The sequence below is a fragment of the Cucurbita pepo genome, chromosome LG01 (assembly GCF_002806865.2).
Source record: "Cucurbita pepo subsp. pepo cultivar mu-cu-16 chromosome LG01, ASM280686v2, whole genome shotgun sequence".
Lineage (NCBI taxonomy): Eukaryota > Viridiplantae > Streptophyta > Magnoliopsida > Cucurbitales > Cucurbitaceae > Cucurbita > Cucurbita pepo.
Genome location: NC_036638.1, coordinates 2,302,433 through 2,326,624, shown reverse-complemented (window position 1 = coordinate 2,326,624; position 24,192 = coordinate 2,302,433). Strand labels below are relative to the sequence as shown.

The 24,192-nt window shown below is 35.3% G+C and overlaps 3 protein-coding genes, 3 long non-coding RNA genes and 3 other non-coding genes across 11 annotated transcripts; 5 read left to right on the top strand and 4 right to left on the bottom strand.

The window, feature by feature from the left end:
• Positions 1-196: 196 nt before the first annotated feature.
• On the top strand, positions 197-3,840 carry LOC111779279 (adenylyl-sulfate kinase 3-like). The gene is made up of 7 exons (XM_023659399.1): positions 197-840; positions 1,214-1,354; positions 2,457-2,606; positions 2,695-2,813; positions 2,916-3,000; positions 3,116-3,162; positions 3,498-3,840. Exons 1-7 carry the CDS (start codon positions 576-578, stop codon positions 3,585-3,587), a joined length of 897 nt encoding a protein of 298 aa, XP_023515167.1. The 5' UTR covers positions 197-575; the 3' UTR covers positions 3,588-3,840.
• Positions 3,841-5,145: 1,305 nt separating this feature from the next.
• Positions 5,146-8,365, top strand: LOC111804350 (anti-sigma-I factor RsgI6-like). The gene is made up of 7 exons (XM_023689118.1): positions 5,146-5,322; positions 5,415-5,467; positions 5,726-5,957; positions 6,125-6,294; positions 6,457-6,555; positions 7,104-7,895; positions 7,976-8,365. The coding sequence occupies exons 1-7, from the start codon at positions 5,184-5,186 to the stop codon at positions 8,324-8,326; spliced, it is 1,836 nt and encodes a 611-aa protein (XP_023544886.1). The 5' UTR covers positions 5,146-5,183; the 3' UTR covers positions 8,327-8,365.
• A 1,907-nt stretch (positions 8,366-10,272) lies between these two features.
• LOC111804360 (anti-sigma-I factor RsgI6-like) lies at positions 10,273-13,309 on the top strand. The gene is made up of 7 exons (XM_023689130.1): positions 10,273-10,357; positions 10,451-10,503; positions 10,659-10,890; positions 11,062-11,231; positions 11,394-11,492; positions 12,052-12,843; positions 12,924-13,309. The coding sequence occupies exons 1-7, from the start codon at positions 10,300-10,302 to the stop codon at positions 13,272-13,274; spliced, it is 1,755 nt and encodes a 584-aa protein (XP_023544898.1). The 5' UTR covers positions 10,273-10,299; the 3' UTR covers positions 13,275-13,309.
• On the bottom strand, positions 10,294-12,044 carry LOC111804371. Of its 2 annotated transcripts, none has more exons than XR_002816510.1 (3): positions 11,521-12,044; positions 11,092-11,299; positions 10,294-10,489 (listed from the first exon to the last, which is right to left on the bottom strand). It is a non-coding gene; the product is annotated as an uncharacterized LOC111804371 (long non-coding RNA). The 2 variants fall into 2 exon arrangements; XR_002816509.1 differs by having other exon boundaries at positions 11,645-12,044.
• A 2,071-nt stretch (positions 13,310-15,380) lies between the features above and the next one.
• Positions 15,381-16,172, top strand: LOC111804367. Its single transcript, XR_002816508.1, has 3 exons — positions 15,381-15,586; positions 15,682-15,851; positions 15,965-16,172. It is a non-coding gene; the product is annotated as an uncharacterized LOC111804367 (long non-coding RNA).
• Positions 16,173-18,832: 2,660 nt separating this feature from the next.
• Positions 18,833-23,671, top strand: LOC111809768. Of its 2 annotated transcripts, XR_002817300.1 has the most exons (6): positions 18,833-18,993; positions 19,846-19,917; positions 20,580-20,633; positions 22,174-22,249; positions 22,652-22,732; positions 23,549-23,671. It is a non-coding gene; the product is annotated as an uncharacterized LOC111809768 (long non-coding RNA). The 2 variants fall into 2 exon arrangements; XR_002817299.1 differs by lacking the exon at positions 23,549-23,671 and having other exon boundaries at positions 22,652-22,911.
• On the bottom strand, positions 20,783-20,854 carry TRNAP-UGG. The gene has a single exon. It is a non-coding gene; the product is annotated as a tRNA-Pro (tRNA).
• On the bottom strand, positions 22,941-23,012 carry TRNAP-UGG. Its single transcript has one exon. It is a non-coding gene; the product is annotated as a tRNA-Pro (tRNA).
• A 376-nt stretch (positions 23,672-24,047) lies between the features above and the next one.
• Positions 24,048-24,119, bottom strand: TRNAP-UGG. The gene has a single exon. It is a non-coding gene; the product is annotated as a tRNA-Pro (tRNA).
• Positions 24,120-24,192: the final 73 nt, after the last annotated feature.

Genomic DNA, 24,192 nt, shown 5'->3' with positions numbered 1-24,192 from the left:
AAAAAATTATTATCAAATTCGGATATTCGTCAGTGATCATAAATATTAAAAAAAGAATTAAAAGTTTTTTAGGTCAGTCTTTATTTTATATAAAGTAATTTAATAATTTTAAATTTTCATCGAACTAAAAAAATTAATAATAAATTCCACGTCGTGTCGGGTGCATTCAGCGACAGCTTTCACGTATTTATTGCGTTAATTCACCAAGTTGTTTTTCGCGGGACCCTAAACGACGTCGCTCTTTGTTCTTCTTCACCGGACGGCTCGCCGTTTCGCACGCTCCGCGGCTTCGGCTCTGGTTCCGTATATTTCTTGTACAGTTCATAAATTTCAGGGAAGAAGAAGAAGAAGAATCAAAATCAAAGGTTCAAAACGAGGGTTGACGCCAAAAGGGGTCGTGAATTTTTTTTCCACCGGTCATTAATTATTATGGCGGACAAGAACAGGATAGCCTCTCCGCCATTCGACCAATTATGGCATTCCATTTGCCCTTGATTTCCTTAATCGATTTGTTTTTACTCTTTTCTATTTATTTTTGAGTCTATGGTGTTTCCGTTTTGAAATGCATGTGAGATATGGTTTCGACTGGGGGAATTTCGTTTCCGGGATGTGTGCCGCCGCCGCCGCTCCGCCACAAATCATTCTCGCCGCCATCGGCGTTTGGGTTTGCAAGGTTTTCCAATGGGATTAGCTTCAAATCAATGGTGGTTGTTTGTGATGGGGCTGAGAAAAAGGGTTCGAGGGCGGTGATTGTTAATGGGAAGGTCGATGGTTTGGGTAAGAGTGAATGCGAGATTGATTTAGATGCTACCTTGGGCAATGGACATGCTGGAAACTCTGGTATTGCTTCAATTTTGATGTCTGTTGTTGGTATAATCTTGATTCAGGGACTTGATTTTGGTTGAATCAGAATATTTGTCTTGTTTTCTGAACCATCTCATTGATGTTTCTGGTGTTATGGCTGTCTTGCTTGATTCATTAGATAGCACAAACAAGATATTGGAATAGCAAGAACCTTATGTTTGTATCTATGTCGATCTTAGCTATATTCTTATGTAGAACTCTTTGAAACGCTGATTTAGTTGCAGAACGTTTGAATTGTTTCTATGTTGATATAAGCTCATATAGTGGTGGTGTCTGATTATGTTCTTGTTTGTGTGAGATTCTTGTCTTAGTTTAAGCTGTCAAGATTACTAAGATGCTTTTCAATCAGGGAAAAATGCTGGAGTGTTGTCGACAGTAGGAAATTCTACCAATATCAAGTGGCATGAATGTTCAATAGGAAATGTTGAAAGACAGAGCCTTCTCAACCAGAAAGGATGTGTCATATGGATCACAGGGCTCAGTGGCTCAGGTTTGTCTAACCTTTTCCTTCTGCTTTTACACCTTAGTTGTTATTATCTATTAATCATCGTTTAGATTGTATTCAAATGAAATTAGTCTTGGAGTTTTGGGTATTCATTGGTTTGGCTGGGTTTGTTCTTTGATAGATTTTTTGGGTTGTACGTTTGTTCTGATGTAACAACCCAAGCCCACCGCTAATAGATATTGTCTGCTCATGGTTTTAAAATGCGTCTACTAGGGAGAGGTTTTCACGCTCTTATAAGGAATGATTCGTTTCCCTCTCCAACTGATGTGGGATCTCACAATCCACCCCTCTTGGCGTCTTTGCTGGCACACCGCCTGATGTCTGGCTCTGATACCATTTGTAACAACCCAAGTCCACCGCTAATAGATATTGTTCGCTCATGGTTTTAAAATGCGTCTACTAGGGAGAAGTTTTCACGCCCTTATAAGGAATGATTCGTTTCCCTCTCCAACCAATGTGGGATCTCACAATCCACTCCTCTTGGGGCCAGCGTCTTTGCTGGCACACCGCCTGATGTCTGGCTCTGATACCATTTGTAACAACCCAAGCCCACCGCTAATAGATATTGTCCGCTCATGGTTTGAAAATGCGTCTACTAGGGAGAGGTTTCCACACCCTTATAAGGAATGATCCGTTTCCCTCTCCGACCGATGTGGGATCTCACAATCCACCTCCCTTGGGGGCCAGTGTCCTCACTGGCACACCGTCCGGTGTCTGGCTCTGATTCATTTGTAATATAGCCCAAGCCCATCGCTAACAGATATTGTCTGCTTTGGCTCGTTACGTATAGTCGCCAGCTTCACGGTTTTAAAACGCGTATGCTAGGGAGAGGTTTCTACGTCCTTATAAGGAATGTTTCGTTTCTCTCTCCGACCGACGTGGGATCTCACATCTAACCAAAATTATCCTTGTTCCTTTTGGATAATAGACGAAACCCAACCATGAAATATATGAGTCCGATTGATTTTGACTTTTCAGGTTATGTTTGAAAAGATTTAGTGAAATAGATAGTAAAAAATGTTGGCTTGAAATATATAAATTGGGTTTGAGACTTTTTCAACCTGACCCAATTTTAGCTAACTTGCAGGGAAGAGCTCTGTGGCTTGTGCCTTGACTAAAAGCTTATACAAAATGGGAAAGTTGGCTTATATTCTTGATGGGGACAATGTTAGGCATGGCTTGAATCGTGACCTTGGATTTAAAGCCGAAGATCGTGCGGAGAACATAAGGAGGGTTGGTAAGTCCTGTTCGGGAAGTTCTGTTCATTTACAACACTTTGGATTTGGCTGTTCATGATTCCTAATTATACCTCTTCCATAAACTAGGTGAGGTTGCGAAACTGTTCGCAGACGCTGGAGTTATTTGTATTGCTAGTTTGATCTCTCCATATCGAAGGGATCGAGATGCCTGTCGTGCCATTTTACCTGATGGATACTTTATTGAGGTATTTCTAAATTTACGCATACCATCGATTTTGAGTGGACTTCTATTCTACCTCGCCTCGCCTCGGAAACATATATGACAAAAATATACTAAAAATATACAGGTGTTCATGGATGTTCCTCTTGAAATTTGTGAAGCACGAGATACGAAGGGACTGTATAAGCTTGCACGGGCGGGGAAGATCAAAGGTTACTGCGATTTGTTATCATCTTACTTAGAGTTAATTGATATCAAATAGGCTTAAATATGCTCAGAATTATCATAGTTCATCCATTGACTGAACAAAATCTCATATGTTTGCAGGCTTTACCGGTATTGATGATCCATATGAAGTACCATTGAATTGTGAGGTAATTACACTGTCTAGTGAAAAATGGAACATTTTAGAACAACTTGCAAAAGATAAATGCTTCTACTACTTGGCGAATGATTCTCGGGTTAAATTATAAGTTTAGTTCTTATAGGCCCCGGATCTTCAAAAAGTTCATAATTAATCTCTGAACTTTCAACTTTGCAACTAATAGATATTTGATTGTCTGGTAGATCAAAACTTACTCGACATTCTTTAGAATTCATTGTTAACTAAGTTGGAAGTTTAAGATTCTATTAGACACGGAATTAGAAGTCTTAAGAACGTTTTAGATATTTGAAAGTTCGATGTACTAACGCACTTGTTGGGTTTCAGATTGTACTGAAACACAATGGAGGTTCCCCATGCGACATGGCAGATAAAGTGATGAGTTACCTTGAGCAGAAGGGCTTCCTGAAGGCTTAACTCAGAACACAATGAATAAGGGGCCTCAACAACTGAAGTTTTGGTTCAAATTTTCACTCTGTTTTAGAGCAAATCCACTTTAACTAAAGTTTTGGCTTTGCTTCTTGTCTTTGTTACGTCTAGTTTGCTACTCCTTTGACCTCTTCTTTCTCTGAATACAGATAGGAATGAAGGTTTGACATAGAACGTTGTCTGAAAAAGGTTGCATGTGATGATAGATCAATTCATTTTGCTATTTTGCTATTTTTTTCTCTTTGGTTTGTGTGATGTAGAGTTGTTTGAAACGTGGTTGAATGTTCTATACAAATGAGTATACGATGAGTGCACGGGTCAGCTTGTGTGCACTTCGACTAATAACAGATATCAAGGATATCGAACCTATAAAGATACGTCATGCCTATGTAAACTTGTAAGTGGAGTGATTGCTATCACCACTCACTCACTCTCAATGTTGTACCACTTTTCCAACCAAAATGAGTATTGTGTTAAGAGATTGGGAATGGGATGGTGCCCTTAGTTGGAAGTCACCCATCTCTCCACACATCAATGCTTAGCATGTGATTCTCCTCTATGCTTCTTTGATTGCACCTTTTCCATCTTTCAACCTAATTATTTGATCCTCGAGATAAGTGGGATTATGCGTCGACTATACGGAAGGGGGAGTTAACAATTATTCGGGTACGTAAGCAACATGTTTTTAGCCTTGATGTGACAATCTTGTTTCTATAATAGAACTAAGACTTATTTTGTATATAGACTTCAACCACATTCATATTGAAGTGTATTGTAAAATAACACTTCTAAAATGACCTTTTAATCTAAATAGAAAATGGCCTTTTAAAATACATGTATTTCTAGATATAAGATTATAAGATTGAAAGTTGAACTAGTTCCATTATATAAACTTCAATTAAATCAATTCAATTTAAAAACCTCGAATATCCAGTATACTAACACACAATTGAATGTTCATGTGACAAATTTCAAACACTTTTTTAAGGTCAGAGATTAAATATACACAAACTTACAAGTTTTAAGAACGACTAAATATATAATTTAACCAAGATTAATTAGAAACACAAAAACATTTTATTTACAATAATGTTCCAATTATATTACAAGTAAACTATATATTTTTGTAATTTTTTTTAGTACAACAAATATAAAACATGGTATTTGAATCAGCAAAAGATGAGCTATCTCAACTTGGCAATAAAAACTTCTCCTATGCACAACGTGGACTACATGGAATAAAATTCTCAACTGAATCATTAACGTTTCTATCAATATTTTCATAAAATTGAGCTCTTAAAATATATATATTTTTCATCATTCCTATAAAATCTACTACACCAAAATCATATAACACAAGATTTTTCCTTAATGAGTATCAAAGTTTATTAGAAATTACCACACTCTAACAATCATACAAACAACAACGTAAAAGGATGATAATGTAATTCATCTAAAGAAACTTAAAATGGTTAACCAATCATAATTTAGAAAAATCTGAGAAAAGAAAGATACCAAAAATTCTAAAAAGTCAAATATTTCCATAAGATAATAATAAATCCAAAAATTGAATTAATATATAATATGGGGAATTTGTCAGTACAGTCACCAAAACAAACATTGCTTTCAAAGGCAACTTTGTTCTTCAGTTGTCATCTCAAAGTGATGAACATTTCCAGAGCTCTCAGCCTCTTTTTTCTTCCCTTCATTTTGATATTTTCAGGTTTTTTTTTCCTCTTACTGTTACATAAATTAGCACTGATTTTCTTTAATCATTCATTTGAGTTAACAAAATTGGTTTTGAGAGATATTCAGGAAAGTTCATAACCGTCCGAAGTTTTTCCTATGATTATTATGCAACAACTGAGGTAAGTGTAGCTCAAGATCTTAGAATTTGAAGTTGGTTTCGCTTTTGAATTCTATAATTAAAAAACTTCCTATAATTATTATGAAACAACCGAGGTAAGTGTAGCTCAAGATCTTAGAATTTGAAGTTGGTTTCGCTTTTGAATTCTATAATTAAACGTTCTACGGCTGGTTACAAATATGAACAAAATTTGCTAACATAAGTATATAATGATAAAGATACATTTTTTTGCTAAAGTTGAGAAATATCTATAAAACAGTGTCTGGTGAAGCCAAGAGGAGTTCGTAATGGAGGAGGGATCATATTGAATCCAGAGTTCAACAATGGAATTGAAGGGTGGAAAGTGTTTGGAGGAGGCGAAATAAAGCAAGGGTCTTTGAAACAAGACAACCAAATCAATAGCTTCATTGTAGCTCACAAGAGGGCGCACCCAAGGGATAGTCTCTATCAGTTGGTTCATCTCCAACATGGAAAGCTCTATAGTTTCTCTGGTATGGGTCGAACTTTCTTTCCTTCTCTCGAGTTCTTTATTACTACTAGCTATTGATCTACGCGTAATTTATCAGCTTAAAAGCATTTATGTGCAATTTCTGAATATAAAATTTAATGCTCTTAAATCATACACCGTCTAATCAGAAACATGCTATGAAATAAACAGCTTGGGTTCGACTAAGTGAAGGAAGCGCACCTGTCGCTGTTCTATTCAGAAACAGTAAAGATGGTCAGATTCTTCATGGTGGTGAAACCAGAGCCAAGCAGGGCTGCTGGAGTTTGCTCAAAGGTGGCATTGTCTCTGATTTCACAGGCCATGCGGAGGTCTTTTTTGAGGTGAATAACTTTTGCTTTCACCAACTTGGCTTGATTTAGTAGAGTACGTGGTTGGCCACTAGAGTATGCTGCAACATTCAAGCAAATCTTTTTCAAATTCATGCTCCATTCAGAACTCAATGTACTAAATGCCCATAACTTGTTTTGCTTTTGTTTATACAGAGTGAAAATACATCAGCAGAAATTTGGATCGATAATGTCTCACTGCAACCATTTACAAAGGAGCAATGGCGATCCCACCAAGACAGAAGCATTAACGAGGTAATGTAAGGAAAGAAAGAATGAAAGAAATTGGTATAACCTTTGAATGTGTCTCCATATTGTTAGGACAATCGGCTCTTTTTTCGTATGATATCATCTACTTTGAACTTAAAATTACACGAATTTACTTTTAAGATTCGATGAAAAAGACTGAAAATACGGACCTTACAAACTCTTGATCTTCTTCCTTCTTAGCCAATGGAAGATCTTAGTCACAACCTTCATAATCTTCTCGATAAAAGGCTATGTTGAGGATTGTTGGGAGGGAGTCTCACATTGGCTAATTTAGGGAAAGATCATAGGTTTATAAGTAAGGAATACAGGTCTTTTGGGGAAGCCCAAAATAAAGTCATGAGAGTTTATGCTCAAAGTGGACAATATAATACCATTGTGGAGGTCCGTGATTCCTAACAGGTCATAGAGATGTTCTGTCAAATAATTGTATCTCCATCCACTTATAAACTCGTGAGTTACCACCTCTATAGCCAAGGTGGAACTTCCGTCCCAGAATTATCACGTATACGGAATGATGGAAACGCGTTTTGCAGGTGAGGAAAAGCAAGGTGAGGCTGCAAATAACTCAAGCAGACAACAGTAAACTAGCAGGTGCAAAAGTCTTCCTCGACCAGAAAAAACCAAACTTCCCATTTGGGGCAGGAATGAACCACCACATTCTCTCCAGCAAAGAATACCAAGATTGGTTTGCATCAAGATTTTCTTATGCCACTTTTACAAATGAACTTAAGTGGTATAGCACTGAGATAGAACCAGGCAAAGAGAACTACACCATCCCTGATGCGATGCTTGAGTTTGCCAATCAACATGGTATTTCAGTAAGAGGACACAACATTTTCTGGGACAATCCCAAGTTTCAGCCACAATGGGTCAAGTCACTCTCCCCTGCAGATTTGAAGATAGCAGCAGAAAAAAGAATCAACTCCGTGGTTAAGAGATATTCTGGTAAGTTTATCCACTGGGACGTCATGAATGAAAATGTACACTTCAGATACTTTGAGGACAAACTCGGTGAAAATGCCTCAGCAGAGTACTTCAACACAGCACATAAACTTGACAGTAAGACACTTCTTTTCGTGAATGAATACAATACCATGGAACATGCTAGTGAAACGACAGCAACCCCGGCTAACGTAAGAAAGAAACTCTTCCAAATCCTATCATATCCCGGGAATGAAAATATTCCAGCAGGAATCGGCTTGCAGGGCAACTTCGGCCCTGATCCGCCAAACCTACCATACATGAGATCCGCATTGGACTATCTAGGATCAACAGGCTACCCCATATGGATCACAGAAGTGTTTTATTACAAAACTCCAAATCAGGTACAACGCAATTTCTTTCAAGCATTTCATCAAACACCTTCCAGACATAACTAACAAAACTTGGTATCTTCCCCTAACAGGCACAATACTATGAGGAAGTTCTAAGAGAAGGATACGCACATCCTGCAGTGAAGGGCATAATCACATTTGCAGGCCCATTATCGGCGAATTTCACTACCCTGCCGCTTGTGGATCTGAATTTCAAGAACACCCCAGCAGGAGACGTTGTCGATAAGCTTCTTGCTGAATGGAAATCACCCAGCTTGGAAATTACAGCCGATGGCGAAGGTTTCGTTGAAGCTTTGTTGTTCCATGGAGATTACAATGTAACAGTGCAGCACCCTGGAAACAAATCCGCCACGTCTGTTAGCATTAGAGTGTCTGAAGATGCCGCTTATCAGACCTTCAATGTCCAACTCAGCAATAATTAATTTAACTAAATAAAAATACCATGGGTCTATTTTCGCATATATATTAATTAAAAAAAAATTAAAAGTTAATATATTTTAAATAATTAAAAATTATTTTTAAAAATTTATAGAAAATAAATAATAAAAAATAATACGTAAAATAAATATATATTTATATAGTTGTAAATAAAAAAATATATTTAACATTAACCATAAATTCGGATCGTTTGAGTTTAACAAAAATTGAATTTTAATTAAGCCATCACAATAAATTAATTTTTATTTATTTATTTATTTATTTTTGTTAAAATATGTTAATGGTGAATGGTAAGAACAACCATTTTTTAATCACGTTATTATTATTTATTCACTACAATATTCATTTAAAGACAATGTATCACGTTATTATTATTTATTCACTACAATATTCATTTAAAGACAATGTATCACGTTATTATTATTTATTCACTACAATATTCATTTAAAGACAATGTATCACGTTATTATTATTTATTCACTACAATATTCATTTAAAGACAATGTATCACGTTATTATTATTTATTCACTACAATATTCATTTAAAGACAATGTATCACGTTATTATTATTTATTCACTACAATATTCATTTAAAGACAATGTATCACGTTATTATTATTTATTCACTACAATATTCATTTAAAGACAATGTTGGAAATATATGTAATTAAAATAAATTAACAGATATGATTTTAAATAACAAAATAGTTTCTTTAAATATAAATAAAAATAATTCCCTTTTACCTTCCATTGGTGATCCATCAAAATTAGGAAGGAATGCAGGGCTAATTATATAATATTATACCTTTCATAATTTATCATAAATGGCCATAGTTATAAGTAGATTTGAATCCATAACTATCTCGAAATAAAAGGAACGACTCAAGCACGGAAACTTTGAAGTAGAAATAGACCTAGGGATAAATTGGATTGAGTCGAGTTTGGTTGAGGCTGAACTAGCTCTTACTAACTAGACTATGCATATGGCCATTTGTACCTTTAATAAACGAAAATTTTGGCCAATCACATCACTCCAAACATGAGTAGAAATGTCGATGGGGTGAGACGAGGGCAAAGAAGTTTTTCTTCATCCTCGCAAAATTCCACGTGGAGAATCTTTGCCCTGGTTCTATAAAAATAAATGAAAAATTTTGGGGGACGAAAAAAAAAAGTATATATATATATTCTTTTTCAAGTAATTTTTTAATAGATAAATTCTATTTTTCAATATAATTTCTATTAAAAAAGGAAAAATATCTTAAAAAATCAAAAAAAATATTTCACAAAAAAATAATATAGTAATGTTTAACATAATTTTTAAAATTTCAAGGGGCAAATCGGGAATGTAATCTCTCTCCCAACCCAGTTTAGCTAATTGGGTTTCTCACTACTTCTTCCCTCATTCCCTACTTAGTTTGGGGTGGATCTCTACCCTCTCAACTCTGCGAGTTATATGAACTAACTCTTCATCTTGAACTTAAGCATGGTTAGATTTCCCTCTGACCCGTAATAATTCAAAAGGTCAATTCGATCCCCTCTCAATCTAACTATTAAAAGAATGGGAACAAACATCACACTAGTACGAAAACAAGCCCTTTTTCTATCAAACAAACGGTGTCGGTTAAGCATATACAAGTCAACTACATACGTTATATTCAAATTTGTGGATCAACAACCACAATTAATCAGTATTGTAAATAAAGATGTAAATAGATAAGAACGGTACAATTTAAGAAACGATGATATGTAGATTTAACCTCAACATAATTTAGGAAAACTCAGCAAAAAAAATACACTATTTCTGAAAAAGTCAACAAATCAAACCTCCATAATTTTTTAACAAATACAAGGTTAAGGTTATGTTGTATATATCATGGGGGGATTTTTCATTAGAGTGACCAAAACAAACATTGCTGCTCATACCCAACTTTGTTCTTCAGTTCATTTCTCAAAGAGATGAACATTTTCAGAGCTCTCACCCTATTTTTTCTTCCCTTCATTTTGATACTTTCAGGTTTTTTCCTCTTTATTGTCACATAATATAACACTAATAAGTTCGTTTTTTCATCAATTTGAGTCAACAAAATTGATTTTCTGAACAATTCAGGGAAGTTCATAACCATCCGAGGTTTCTCTTATGACTATTCTGCAACAACTGAGGTAAGTGTAGCTTAAGATTTACCGAACTTGTAGTTTGTGTTGGTGATGAGAAAATGAGTTTTTTTCTGCTAAACACGAACAAAACGTGCTAACCTAAGTAAACAATTAACATATATTTTTTTTTTCGAAATTATGAGAAATATTATATGAAACAGTGTCTAGCGAAGCCAAGGAGGGTTCATCATGGAGGAGGGATCATAGTGAATCCAGAGTTCAACAATGGAATTGAAGGGTGGAAAATGTTTGGAGGAGATGAAATAAAGCAAGGGTCATTGAAACAAGACGACGATATCAATACGTTCATTGTAGCTCACAAGAGGGCTCACCCAAGGGATAGTCTCTATCAGTTGGTTCATCTCCGACATGGAAAGCTCTATAGTTTCTCTGGTATGGGTCGATCTTTCTTTCCTTCTCTCGTGTTCTTTATTACTACTAGCTATTGATCTACGCATAATTTATCAGCTTAAGCTTTTAGATCTACACGTGATTTCTAAATATAAAATTTAATGCTCGTAAATCATACACCGTCTAATCAGAAACATGCTATAAAATAAACAGCTTGGGTTCGACTAAGTGAAGGAAGCGCACCTGTCGCTGTTCTATTCAGAAATAGTAAAGGTGGTCGGATTCTTCATGGTGGTGAAACCAGAGCCAAGCAGGGCTGCTGGAGTTTGCTCAAAGGTGGCATTGTCTCTGATTTCACAGGCCATGCGGAGGTCTTTTTTGAGGTGAATAACTTTTGCTTTCACCAACTTGGCTTGATTTAGTAGAGTACGTGGTTGGCCACTAGAGTATGCTGCAACATTCAAGCAAATCTTTTTCAAATTCATGCTCCATTCAGAACTCAATGTACTAAATGCCCATAACTTGTTTTGCTTTTGTTTATACAGAGTGAAAATACATCAGCAGAAATTTGGATCGATAATGTCTCACTGCAACCATTTACAAAGGAGCAATGGCGATCCCACCAAGACAGAAGCATTAACAAGGTAATATAAAGAAAGAAATTGGTATAACCTTTGAATGTGTCTCCATATTGTTAGGACAATCAGCTCTTCGTTCGTAAGATATCATCTACTTTGAACTTGAAGTCACATGAATTTACTTTTAAGATTCGATTCAAAAGTCTCGAAATACTGACCTTACAAACTCTTGATCTTCTTCCTTCTTAGCCAATGTAAGATCTTAGTCACAACCTTCATAATCTTCTCAATAAAAGGCCATGTTGAGGATTGTTGGGAGGGAGTCCCACAATGGCTAATTTAGGGAATGATCATGGGTTTATAAATAAGGAATACATGTCCATAAGTATGAGGTTTTTTGGTCTTTTGGGAAAACCCAAAACAAAGCCATGAGAGATTATGCTCAAAGTGGACAATATCATACCATTGTGGAAGTCCATGATTCCTAACAGGCCATAGAGATGTTCCTTCAAATAATTGTATCTCCATCCACTTATAAACTCATGAGTTCCCACCCCTCTAGCCAAGGTGGAACTTCGATCCCAGAATTAACACGTATACGGAATGATGGAAACACATTTTGCAGGTGAGGAAAAGCAAGGTGAGGCTGCAAATAACTCGAGCAGACAACAGTAAACTAGCAGGTGCAAAAGTCTTCCTCGACCAGAAAAAACCAAACTTCCCATTTGGGGCAGGAATGAACCACCACATTCTCTCCAGCAAAGAATACCAAGATTGGTTTGCATCAAGATTTTCTTATGCCACTTTTACAAATGAACTTAAGTGGTATAGCACTGAGATAGAACCAGGCAAAGAGAACTACACCATCCCTGATGCGATGCTTGAGTTTGCCAATCAACATGGTATTTCAGTAAGAGGACACAACATTTTCTGGGACAATCCCAAGTTTCAGCCACAATGGGTCAAGTCACTCTCCCCTGCAGATTTGAAGATAGCAGCAGAAAAAAGAATCAACTCCGTGGTTAAGAGATATTCTGGTAAGTTTATCCACTGGGACGTCATGAATGAAAATGTACACTTCAGATACTTTGAGGACAAACTCGGTGAAAATGCCTCAGCAGAGTACTTCAACACAGCACATAAACTTGACAGTAAGACACTTCTTTTCGTGAATGAATACAATACCATGGAACGTGGTAATAAAACGACAGCAACCCCGGCTAACGTAAGAAAGAAACTCTTCCAAATCCTATCATATCCCGGGAACAAAAATATTCCAGCAGGAATCGGCTTGCAGGGCAACTTCGGCCCTGATCCGCCAAACCTACCATACATGAGATCCGCATTGGACTATCTAGGATCAACAGGCTACCCCATATGGATCACAGAAGTGTTTTATCGCAAAACTCCAAATCAGGTACAAAGAAATTTCTTTCAAGCATTTCATCAAACACCTTCCAGACATAACTAACAAAACTTGGTATCTTCCCCTAACAGGCACAATACTATGAGGAAGTTCTAAGAGAAGGATACGCACATCCTGCAGTGAAGGGCATAATCACATTTGCAGGCCCATTATCGGCGAATTTCACGACCCTGCCGCTTGTGGATCTAAATTTCAAGAACACCCCAGCAGGAGACGTTGTCGATAAGCTTCTTGCTGAATGGAAATCGCCCAGCTTGGAAATTACAACCGATGGTGAAGGTTTTGTTGAAGCTTTGTTGTTCCATGGAGATTACAATGTAACAGTGCAGCACCCTGGAAACAAATCCGCCACTTCTGTTAGCATTAGAGTATCTGAAGATGCCGCTTATCAGACCTTCAATGTCCAACTCAGCAATAATTGAACCAATTGTAGTTAAATAATAATTTAACTAAATAAAAATACTACAAGTCTATTTTCCGTCTATTTTCGTCTATATATTAATAAAAAAAAATTAAAAGTTAATATATTTTAAATAGTTAAAAATTATTTTTTAAAATTTATAGAGAATAAATAATAAAAAATAATCCTGACGTAAAATAAATATATATTTATATAATTATAAATAAAAATATATATTTACATTAACAATAAATTCGAATTTAACCAATTTTATTTTACAGAACTCATGAACCACCAAGTTTTCGTTTATTTAAATCCAAACCATATGAATTAGGTTGGGTTGATTGATTTTTTTGGATCATCCGATTTTTTTTAACATCCCTAATTTTAATAAACAACGGCAATAAATTAACTTTTATATATTTATTTTTGTTAAAATATAATTAATACAAATATGTCAATGGGTTAATTGTGAATCGTCAATGCATATTTATTTACTTTTTAATCACGTTATTATTATTTATTAATTGCAATATTCATTTGTAGACAAAGTTGGAAATATTATTATTTATTAACTGCAATATTCATTTAAAGACAAAGTTGGAAATATATATGTAATTAAAGTTAATTAACAGATAGGATTTTAAATAACAAAATAGCGATTATCATAAAATAATTACTTTAAATATAAATATAAATAATCCCATTTTAAATAATTCCTTTTTCCCTTCCATGGTTGCTCCATCAAAATTAAGAAGGGATGCATGGCTAATTATTCAAAATTATATATTTCATAATATATCATAAATTGCGACGGTTATGAGTAGATTTGAATCATCTAACTATCTCGAGAAGAAGGAAACGACCTAAGCACGGAGACTTGAAGTAGAAATAGGCCTAGAGAAAAATTGGCTCAAGTCGAGCTTGATTGAGGCCGAACTAGCTCTTGCTAACTAAACTACGCATAGGGTCATTTGGACCTTTAATAAACGAAAATTTTGGCCAATCACATCACTCCAAACATGAGTAGAGATGTCGATGGGTGGGACGAGGGCAAAGACGTTTTTCTTCATCCTCACAAAATTTCCTGTGGAGAATCTCCGCCCCGATTCTATAAAAATAAATGAAAATTTTTGCCCGAACTAAAATATATATATTCTATTTCAAGTAATTTTTTAATAGATAATTTCTACTTTTCAATATAATTTCTATTAAAAATATATATATATATCTTAAAAAATCAAAAAATATTTTACAAAAAATCTTCCCCATTCCCTACCTCGTTTGGGGTGGATCTCTACGATCCCAACCATGCAAGTTAACTGAACTAACTCTTGAACTCAAGCATGGTTAGTCGATCCCCTCTCAGTCTAACTATTAAAAGAATGGGAACAAACATCACACTAATACGAAAATAAGCTCTTTTTTCATCAAACAAATGGTGTCGATTACGCATATACAAGTCAAGTACATACGTTATATTCAAATTTGCGAATCAACAACCACAATTAATCAGTACCGTAAATAACGATGTAAGTAGATAAGAACGATACAATTTAATAAACAATGCTTAACAAAGAAAATACACTATTTCTAAAAAAGGCAACGAATCAAATCTCCATAAATTATTTAACAAAATACAAGGTTATATGTTGAATATCATGGGGGGATTTTTCATTAGAGTGACCAAAACAAACATTGCTTCTCATACCCAACTTTGTTCTTCAGTTCATTTCTGAAAGAGATGAACATTTTCAGAGCTCTCACCCTCTTTTTTCTTCCCTTCATTTTGATATTTTCAGGTTTTTTCCTCTTTATTGTCACATAATATAACACTAACAAGTTCGTTTTTCATCAATTTGAGTTAACAAAATTGATTTTCTGAACAATTCAGGGAAGTTCATAACCATCCAAGGTTTCTCTTATGACTATTCTGCAACAGCTGAGGTAAGTGTAGCTTAAGATTTACAGAACTTTTTGTAGAAGTTGGTCGATGAAAAAACAAGTTTTTTTTCTGCTAAATATGAACAAAACGTGCTAACCTACGTATACAATTAACATATATTTTTTTTCGAAATGATGAGAAATATCATATGAAACAGTGTGTAGCTATGCCATGGAGGGTTCATCATGGAGGAGGGATCATAGTGAATCCAGAGTTCAACAATGGAACTGAAGGATGGAAAGTATATGGAGGAGGAGAAATAAAGCTAGGGTGGTTGAAACAAGGCAACGACACCAATACCTTCATTGTAGCTCACAAGAGGACTCAACCAAGGGATAGTCTCTATCAGTTGGTTCATCTCCAATATGAAAAGCTCTATAGTTTCTCTGGTATGTGTCGATCTTTCTTTCGTTATTCCTCGTGTTTTTCAGATCTAAACTCGTTGAATGTACCTTTAGTTCACTAAATTCTCGAAAATTTCTAGCTTGGGTTCGACTAAGTGAAGGGAACGCACCTGTGGCTGTTCTATACAGAAATAGTGAAGGGGGTGAGATTCGTAATGTTGGTGAAACCATAGCCCAGCAGGGCTGCTGGAGTTTGTTCAAAGGTGGCTTTGTCTCTAATTTTACAGGCCAGGCTGAGCTTTTTTTTGAGGTAAATAAGTTTTGGTCTAACCAACTTGGTTTGATTTAGTTGAGAACATATGGTTGGCCTCTATCAAAAGGTTATTTCACAGCAATGTACTAAATGTTCATATGTTTGTACAGAGTACAAATACGACAGCAGATATTTGGATTGATAATGTCTCACTGCAACCATTTACAAAGGAACAATGGCGATCCCACCAAGAAGAAAGTATTAACAAGGTAGTATAAAGTAAAAGAAAATCAATATGGTCGATACAACATTTAATTCAATGCAAAAGTTTCACTAGTTGTGAGATCTCAGATCGGTTGGAGAGGGGGACAAAGCATTCCTTACAAGGGGTGGAAACCTCTTAGTAGTAGACGTGTTTTAAAACCGTGAGGCTGAGCGATGTGCCAGTAAAGACGCTGGCCCCTAGAGGGTGGATTATGAGATCCCATATCGGTTGGAGAGGGGAACGAAACATTCCTTATAAGGGTGTGGAGACCTCTCCCTAGCCGACGCGTTTTAAAACTGTGAGGCTAAACAATATGTCAGCGAGGACGTTGACCCCTAAGGGGATGGATTGTGAGATCTCATGTCAGTTGAAGATGGGAACGAAACATTCCTTATAAGGGTGTGAAGACCTCTCCTTAGCAGATGCGTTTTAAAATTGTGAGGTTCACGGCGATAGGAGTGGTAGGATGTGGAGACCTCTACCTGAGCGAAAGTTGATCAATCAACCTAGCGGCAGATCATTCTAGATGATTGGCAACGAGTTACCATAGAAGAGAGACAACTTCTTTCTCCCTCGTCCTCCTCTCTAACCAAGATGGGACTTCGGTCCCGCTAATAACACTTACAACATGGAATGATGGAACCAAGTTTTGCAGGTGAGGAAAAGCAAGGTGAGGCTGCAAATAACTCAAGCAGACAACTGTACACTACCAGGTGCGAAAGTCTTCCTCGACCAGAAAAAAAGAAACTTCCCATTAGGGGCAGGAATGAACAGCCATATCCTTTCCAGCAAAAGATACCAACAATGGTTTGCATCAAGATTTGATTATGCCACTTTTACCAATGAACTTAAGTGGTATAGCAATGAGAAAGTACAAGGCCAAGAAAACTACACCATCCCTGATGCAATGCTTAAGTTTGCCCGTCGTAATGGGATTAAAGTCAGAGGACACAACATTTTCTGGGCCGATCCCGTTTATCAGCCAGAATGGGTGAAGTCACTCAGCCCTAAAGATTTGATGAAAGCAGCCAATAGAAGAATCAAGTCCGTGGTTAAGAGATACTCCGGAGAGTTTATTCACTGGGATGTCATGAACGAAAACGTGCACCACAGACTCTTCGAGGACAAACTTGGTGAAAATGCCTCTGCAATGTACTTCAAGATAACACATAAACTAGATAAGAAACCACTTCTTTTCCTCAACGAATTCAATGCCATGGAACATGATTACGAAAAGAAAGCAACCCCAGCTAACTACAGAAAGAGACTCTTCCAAATCCTATCGTATCCCGGGAACGAAAATATTCCAGCAGGAATCGGCTTGCAGGGCAACTTCGGCCCTGATCCACCAAACCTACCATACATGAGATCCGCATTGGACTATCTAGGATCAACAGGCTACCCCATATGGATCACAGAAGTGTATTATAAAGAAGGCCCAAATCAGGTACAATGCAATTTCATTCAGACATTTCATCAAACACCTTCCAGACATCACTAACAAAACTTGGTATCTACCCCTAACAGGCACAATTCTATGAAGAAGTTTTAAGAGAAGGATACGCACATCCTGCCGTGAAGGGGATAATCACATTTGCAGGCCCATTATCGGCGAATTTCTTTACCTTGCCGCTTGTGGATCTGAATTTCAAGAACACCCCAGCAGGAGACGTTGTCGATAAGCTTCTTGCTGAATGGAAATCGCCCAGTTTGGAAATGACAGCCGACGGTGAAGGTTTGGTTGAAGCTTTGTTGTTCCATGGAGATTACAATGTAACAGTGCAACACCCTGTAACCAAATCCGCCACTTCTGTTAGCATTAGAGTGTTGGAAGATGCCGCTTGTCAGACCTTCAACGTCCAGCTCCCTAATAATTGAACCAATAATAAACAACACATTGCTGATGTTTGTGGTGAGGATTTTGACCGGAATTTACTTCCAGTCGTTTAAGCATGTTTTGTTTTCGTGTTTTGTTTCCCTACTTTCTAGAAAAATTCATACGAATCTCGTCAGCTCCATCTTATTATATTATCAGTTTCATATTTTGATTAAGTTTCCAAAATAATAGGTATATTGAATTAGCGGCAAAATTCATTCTCACTCATGCAAATCAAAGAACAAATCCTCGTAGACACATAAACTTATAATTCATTCAAAATTGAAACGGATCACTTTATAAAATATTAATTTTTTCAATAAACAAATTTATAAAGAGTAATTAAATATTTTATAAAAGACTCTTACAGAAACTTAATGCAGTGGATATCATCCATGGCATGAACGATTTGAATCAAATAATTTGTAACAATGACAAAGTGGATCGTATTAAAAGTGTTGTCAAGATAAGCCTCCAACCATTATCTAAATATGATTTTTTTTTTCTTTTTTTTGTATAAAATTACCTAAGTAAGTTTAAATTTTTTATACCATAAATAATAATAATCATAATTATTGTTAAAAGTTAAATAATTAATTATCCATTAGAATTCAAATTTTTGGTATTTTATTAATTTATTTTCAATTTTAGGACGTCTTATTTCCTTTTTAGCTATATTTACGTAATAGATAATTAAAGTTAATAATTTTTCCACCCACTCAAAAGCTGGGCCTAAATGGGCCGAATCAATGGTGGGCCACAAAATTGGGCCGAATCAATAGTGGGCCACAAAATTGGGCCTGAGATATTATTATCAAGCCCACGAAATAGCACCGGAATCACAGTGGCTCTGTACTTATTGACAGCTCTGCTCCGTTTGCCACAATTTTCCCGGGGCTGTTTGGTTGTCGAGAAAATGCAGGAAAACATTTGTGAATATAAGCTCAAAGAAGGTGAAGCGCGCTGTATTTCTTACAGAAGAAACGCATGCAAGCTTCAGGCTAGCAGACAGGAAGAACTATCAGTTATGTGTGAAGGTTGCTGATCAAAATGACCAGGTGAAGTTGCTTAAGCTCTCTGCGTTTATGTCGATTATGTTTAGTTGCTTTCTTTTTACTACGCTTGATCTTCACTTGTCCTATTGATTGAATTCACCGTCGGGAAGATTGTGGCAGTCTTTGAGGTATATCGTTCTATGTTTGTGATTGTAGAAATTTGACTTCTATTCAAATTAGTTGATGATCAGGTTACTTTGTTAATTGCTGTATCTAGTAGTTTCGTTTTGTGGCTGTAGGATGAATGAAATGTCGAAGAACGAACGATTTATTGAAGTTGTGTGTGTGTGTAGATTAAGAGTGATGCTACACTAACTAAAACAATCGATTGCTTACTGAACCTTTGTTATGTGATTTTACAGAATATTTTCACTTAGAAAGTTGTTAAAGAGAGCTCACCGATTATACCTTTTTCTGTTATTATCATTTCTCTTATTTCTCCCTAATTGAGGTTAAGTCTGTTTAACTCAACATGATATCAGAGCCTTCAGTCTAACAACGTCAAGGCCTTCTTCTATTTCAAGGATTGAACTCAGATTCTCTATCCCCTTTAGCAAGAGTTATATCATTAGAGACCAAGGAACTATGTGTTTCAAACAATTATTATATTAACAACTAGAGCCTTTCGTTTGTAATATGGTAATTACCAAAATAAGAATCTATTGCCCGATCAAATGCCCTATTTTTGCATATATCAAGTACAATATTTCAATCCTTAATTAGAAGATACGATGATATTGATCTAATCCCCATGCTGTATAAACATCAATTATTTGGTGTACTCGGTAAAGTTACTTTTGAATGGTTGATGTAATAAGATAGAATGCTTGGTTACCTCCCTTGATATGATGACAGAATGTAGGAGAGCTTCCTGGTGGGGATCCTGGCTAGCTGCATCAGGCTTCAAGCATCCATCCTTCATATCTGGTATCCATATACACCTAATCTTTTATTTAGGTTGTTTGCGTATATTCTTCTCTTGAAGAGTAAATAAAGATCTCATGGATAATTGAACGGAATTTGGTAGTTTTAATTTGAAAACGGTAAAAATAAATTGGGTCGTTCTAGGAATCAAAATTGGGACCTCTCTCACACAAAGCAAGAATCATACCACTAAACTAAATGCCCGGCTTGTATATACATAGTTCTTTTATTATTCTTTATTGTAATTTAGATGATACCTTCTTGATTTGGATCCATGGTACCACTGACTTGGTTTTTGGTTGATATGAAAATTATGAAAGAAAAGTCAACGAGCACATGCCAGATGAGGCGTTCTAAGAACTAAACTCAAAACCTTCCATACTGTCCTTTTTTCCCCCTTTATCAAATACGGATTTTCAATTTTTTAATCAAGAATGTCTTTTAAAAAAACAAATTTTAGTTAAGAGACTTTAAATTATAACTCCTGTCTTGTGTTATAGACACAAACTTGGTGTATTTAGCGAAGTTTCTTTTGAATGGTTGAGAAAATGAGGATACAGAGTTATCTCCCTTGATTTATGAATTATCTTGTGCTTGTCTCTATGAAACATTATCAAATATTTTTAGTTGAAACATGTTGTTATACATGATAGATATGCTTTCAGGTGGGATCCTGGCACAGCTGGCTGCTTATTCAAGCACTCATCCTCCATCATTTGGTATCTCGTTTATATGTAAAATTCGTAGTCTTTTATTTAGGTTGCTTGCTTACATTCTTCATATGAACTGTAAAATTTAAAGATCTCATGAATAATAGAAAGAAATTAGTAAGTTCAATTATGAAAATTATAAAAAAACAAAAATGAATGGGGCATTCCGAGAATCGAACTCGGGACCTCTCGCACCCAAAGCGAGAATCATACCACTAGACCAAATGCCCTGTTTGAATATTGAATACATTTAATAATTTTTATCTAGGAATGTGTTCTTGATGTTGGGTTCATGTAGTTGACCAATGTGTAATCGGTCGAGCTGCTTCTTCTCAACGGTGGTTGGCAGATTTAGAGATAAAATAACGGTGGCCTGTAGAGTTTATTTCATTGCTAGTAGCCCGTCATTTTTTAGGAATAAAAAATAAATATATGAATAACTTTTGAAAATATACAAAAAGCAAGAAATAATTTTATGGTTTATCTGAAAATTATGAATAGAAAGTCAATGACAGAATTGAACTGAACTCAGAACCTCTAATACCATTGAGAATCTACCACTAGATCAAATGCCCAATTTCTAGCCTTTATCAAAAACAAGATTTTAATTTTTAATTAAGACACATGAAGATGTATATTTGATCTTTTTGTTGTATATGCATCAATGAAGATGTTCATGAGGTAGGATATTTAGGTTTTTTCTTTTGATTTATGAATTATTTGGTGCTCTCTCTCTCTGAAATCATGATCAATTTTTATTTATTAGAATTATGAAGTTCTTACATGCCAGATGAGCTTTCCAGTTGATGGTATCAGTGCATACACACTCCTAGTCAATTTATTAGGTTGTTTACTTTCATTCCTCTCTTAAACAATGAAATATGAAGATCTTATGAATAATTGAAGGGAATTTGGAAGCTTACAGTTTTGAATATTCAAGATTGTTTGGGGCATTCCAAGAATCATACATCTAGACCAAATGCACTGTTTCAATTAATGGAATTCATCATATATATATATATATATATATATATATATATATATGATTAAGATTTATCTTCTTGATGTTAGATCCATGGTAAAATTGACTAATGTGTTGTTGGTAGAGTTGCTTTTTCGTGGTGGTTGGTAAGCTTATAGTTAGAATGATAGTCGACTTATGCCACATTTCATTGTCTGAACCAATCAGACTTGAGTTAGAAATAAATATATAAACAAATTTCCATACCCTTACTTATTCCACAAAAATGTTGAAAATACTGTGAGAAAGTTGTTTCTTGTTGAAATGAAAATTATGAATAGAAAGTCGATGAACACAGGCCAAATGGGGTTGAGGCATTGAAAAAATGAACTCATAACGCTCTACTAGAAGATGTAAATCTAATATTCGTATGGTATAAACATCAATTATTTGGTGTACTCAGTTGTTCTTGAATGGTTGATGAAATAAGATAGAATACAGGGTTACTTCCCATGATTTATTTATTATCCTGCTCTCGTTTCTTTGAACTCATGATCAAATTTTCTTGTCCTATATACATTATGACAGTGAAAATAGAAGAGTTTCCTAGTGGTGATCTTGGCTGGCTGCATTCAGGTGTTCAAGCATCCATCCTTCATATCTGGTATCCATATACACTCCTAATCTTTTATTTAGGTTGTTACTTATACTCTTCTCTTGAATAAGAAAATATAAAAATCTTATGGATGATTGAATGGATGTAAAAGTAAATTGGATCATTCTAAGAATCAAACATGGGACCTGACACTAGGCCAAATGTTCTGCCTGAATATATATATAATTCAATTTCTTGTTCTTTATTGTAATTCAGATGATACCTTCTTGATTTTTGGATTTATGGTACAATTGACTTGGTTTTTTGTTGAAATGAAATTTTGTGAAAGGAAAGTCATGAGCACATGCCACATGAGGCATTCTGAGAATTGAACTCAGAACCTTCCATACCAAATTAAGAGTTTACCACTACAACTATTTGTTCTTGAAACATTATCAAATAATTTTACAGGTATACGTGATTTGATATGCTTTCGAGTGGGGATCCTAGCACTTTTGGCTGCCTATTCAAGCATTCATCCTCCATCATTTGGTATCTCATTTATATGTAAAAAATTTCTTAGTCTTTTATTTAGGTTGCATGTCTACATTCTTCATATGAACCGTAAAATATAAACATCTCATGAATAATAGAAAAAAAATTGGTAGGTTCGCTTATGAAAAATGATTTAGCAAACAAAAAAGATGCCAATTGGTAGGTTCGCTTATGAAAAATGATGTAGCAAACAAAAAAGATTAATGGGGCATTCCGAGAATCGAACTCGGGACCTCTCGCACCCAAAGCGAGAATCATACCACTAGACCAAATGCCCGATTTGTTTAATGTGTTGTTGGTTAATTTAGATTTTCAATGGTGGTTAGCAAGTTTAGAGGTAGAATACTAGTTGTAGTGTTTATCACATTGTCTAGTAGCCAGTTATCATTGAGGAATACCAATAAAGTAGGAAGATCTTATGAACAATTGAATGGAATTTGGAAGTTTACAGTTTTAAATAGTAAAAATTATTTGGGGCATTCCGAGAATCAAACTCTGAACCTCACGAACCCAAAGCGAGAATCACACAATTAAATTAAATACATTGTTATGATGACTAGAATTCATTTAAATAATTTTTATTATAATGAACTTGATGTTGGATCTATAGTAAAAATTAGTAATTTGTAGTTGATAGAGCTGCTTTTTCTGTGGTGGTTGCTAAGCTTATAGGTAGACTGATGGTCAAATGTCCTTTAAATGATTGATGAAATAAGTATCTTCCCTTGATTTATGACTCATCCTCTTGTCTTTTTGGAACTCATAATCAAATTTTCTTGTTCGAGTTATATTGTTTATATTTCATGATGACAGAACATAGAAAATTTTCTTAGTGGGGATTCTGGCTGCTACATTTAGGTGCTCAAGCATTCGTACTTCATATTCGGTATCCATATATACTCCCAATCTTTTATTTAGGTTGTTTGCTTATATTTTTCTCTTAAATAATAATGAAAATGGGTTATTATGAGAATCAAACTTGGGACCTTTGAGGAAAGAATTATATCACTACACCAAATGTGAATATACATAATTCATTTTAATTCTTTATTATAATTGAGGTGATACCTTCTTGATTTTGGATTTGTGGTACAATTATCTTAGTTTTTGGTTGAAATGAAAATTACGAAAGAGAAGTTAATGAATACAGAATTTCAGTTTTTTAGTCAGGGCTTTTTTAAAAACAAAGTTTTAGTTTGACTTAATAAATTATAGATCTAGTCTTGTGTTGTATGCACATCAACAACAGATCTCAGGAATAAAAGAAAGAAACTGGAAAATTCATCAATGGAAATGATATAAAAATATGGGTGGGGCATTCCGAGAATCGAACTCGGGACCTCTCGCACCCAAAGCGAGAATCATACCACTAGACCAAATGCCCTGTTTGGTTTTGTATGTTTAACAGTTAAGATTTATTCTTGTTATTTTTTATGTTGGATATACGTAGTTGACTT

What these genes read in the sequence shown, in the direction of transcription:
- LOC111779279 (XM_023659399.1), top strand. Translation starts at nt 576, where the DNA reads ATGGTTTCGACTGGGGGAATTTCGTTTCCGGGATGTGTGCCGCCGCCG. An exon ending in TGGACATGCTGGAAACTCTG is followed by an intron (nt 841 to 1,213) that starts GTATTGCTTCAA and finishes CTTTTCAATCAG; the next exon opens with GGAAAAATGCTGGAGTGTTG. An exon ending in CTGATGGATACTTTATTGAG is followed by an intron (nt 2,814 to 2,915) that starts GTATTTCTAAAT and finishes AAAAATATACAG; the next exon opens with GTGTTCATGGATGTTCCTCT.
- LOC111804350 (XM_023689118.1), top strand. Translation starts at nt 5,184, where the DNA reads ATGGGGAATTTGTCAGTACAGTCACCAAAACAAACATTGCTTTCAAAG. An exon ending in AAGACAGAAGCATTAACGAG is followed by an intron (nt 6,556 to 7,103) that starts GTAATGTAAGGA and finishes CGCGTTTTGCAG; the next exon opens with GTGAGGAAAAGCAAGGTGAG. An exon ending in ATTACAAAACTCCAAATCAG is followed by an intron (nt 7,896 to 7,975) that starts GTACAACGCAAT and finishes TTCCCCTAACAG; the next exon opens with GCACAATACTATGAGGAAGT.
- LOC111804360 (XM_023689130.1), top strand. Translation starts at nt 10,300, where the DNA reads ATGAACATTTTCAGAGCTCTCACCCTATTTTTTCTTCCCTTCATTTTG. An exon ending in AAAGCTCTATAGTTTCTCTG is followed by an intron (nt 10,891 to 11,061) that starts GTATGGGTCGAT and finishes TAAAATAAACAG; the next exon opens with CTTGGGTTCGACTAAGTGAA. An exon ending in AAGACAGAAGCATTAACAAG is followed by an intron (nt 11,493 to 12,051) that starts GTAATATAAAGA and finishes CACATTTTGCAG; the next exon opens with GTGAGGAAAAGCAAGGTGAG.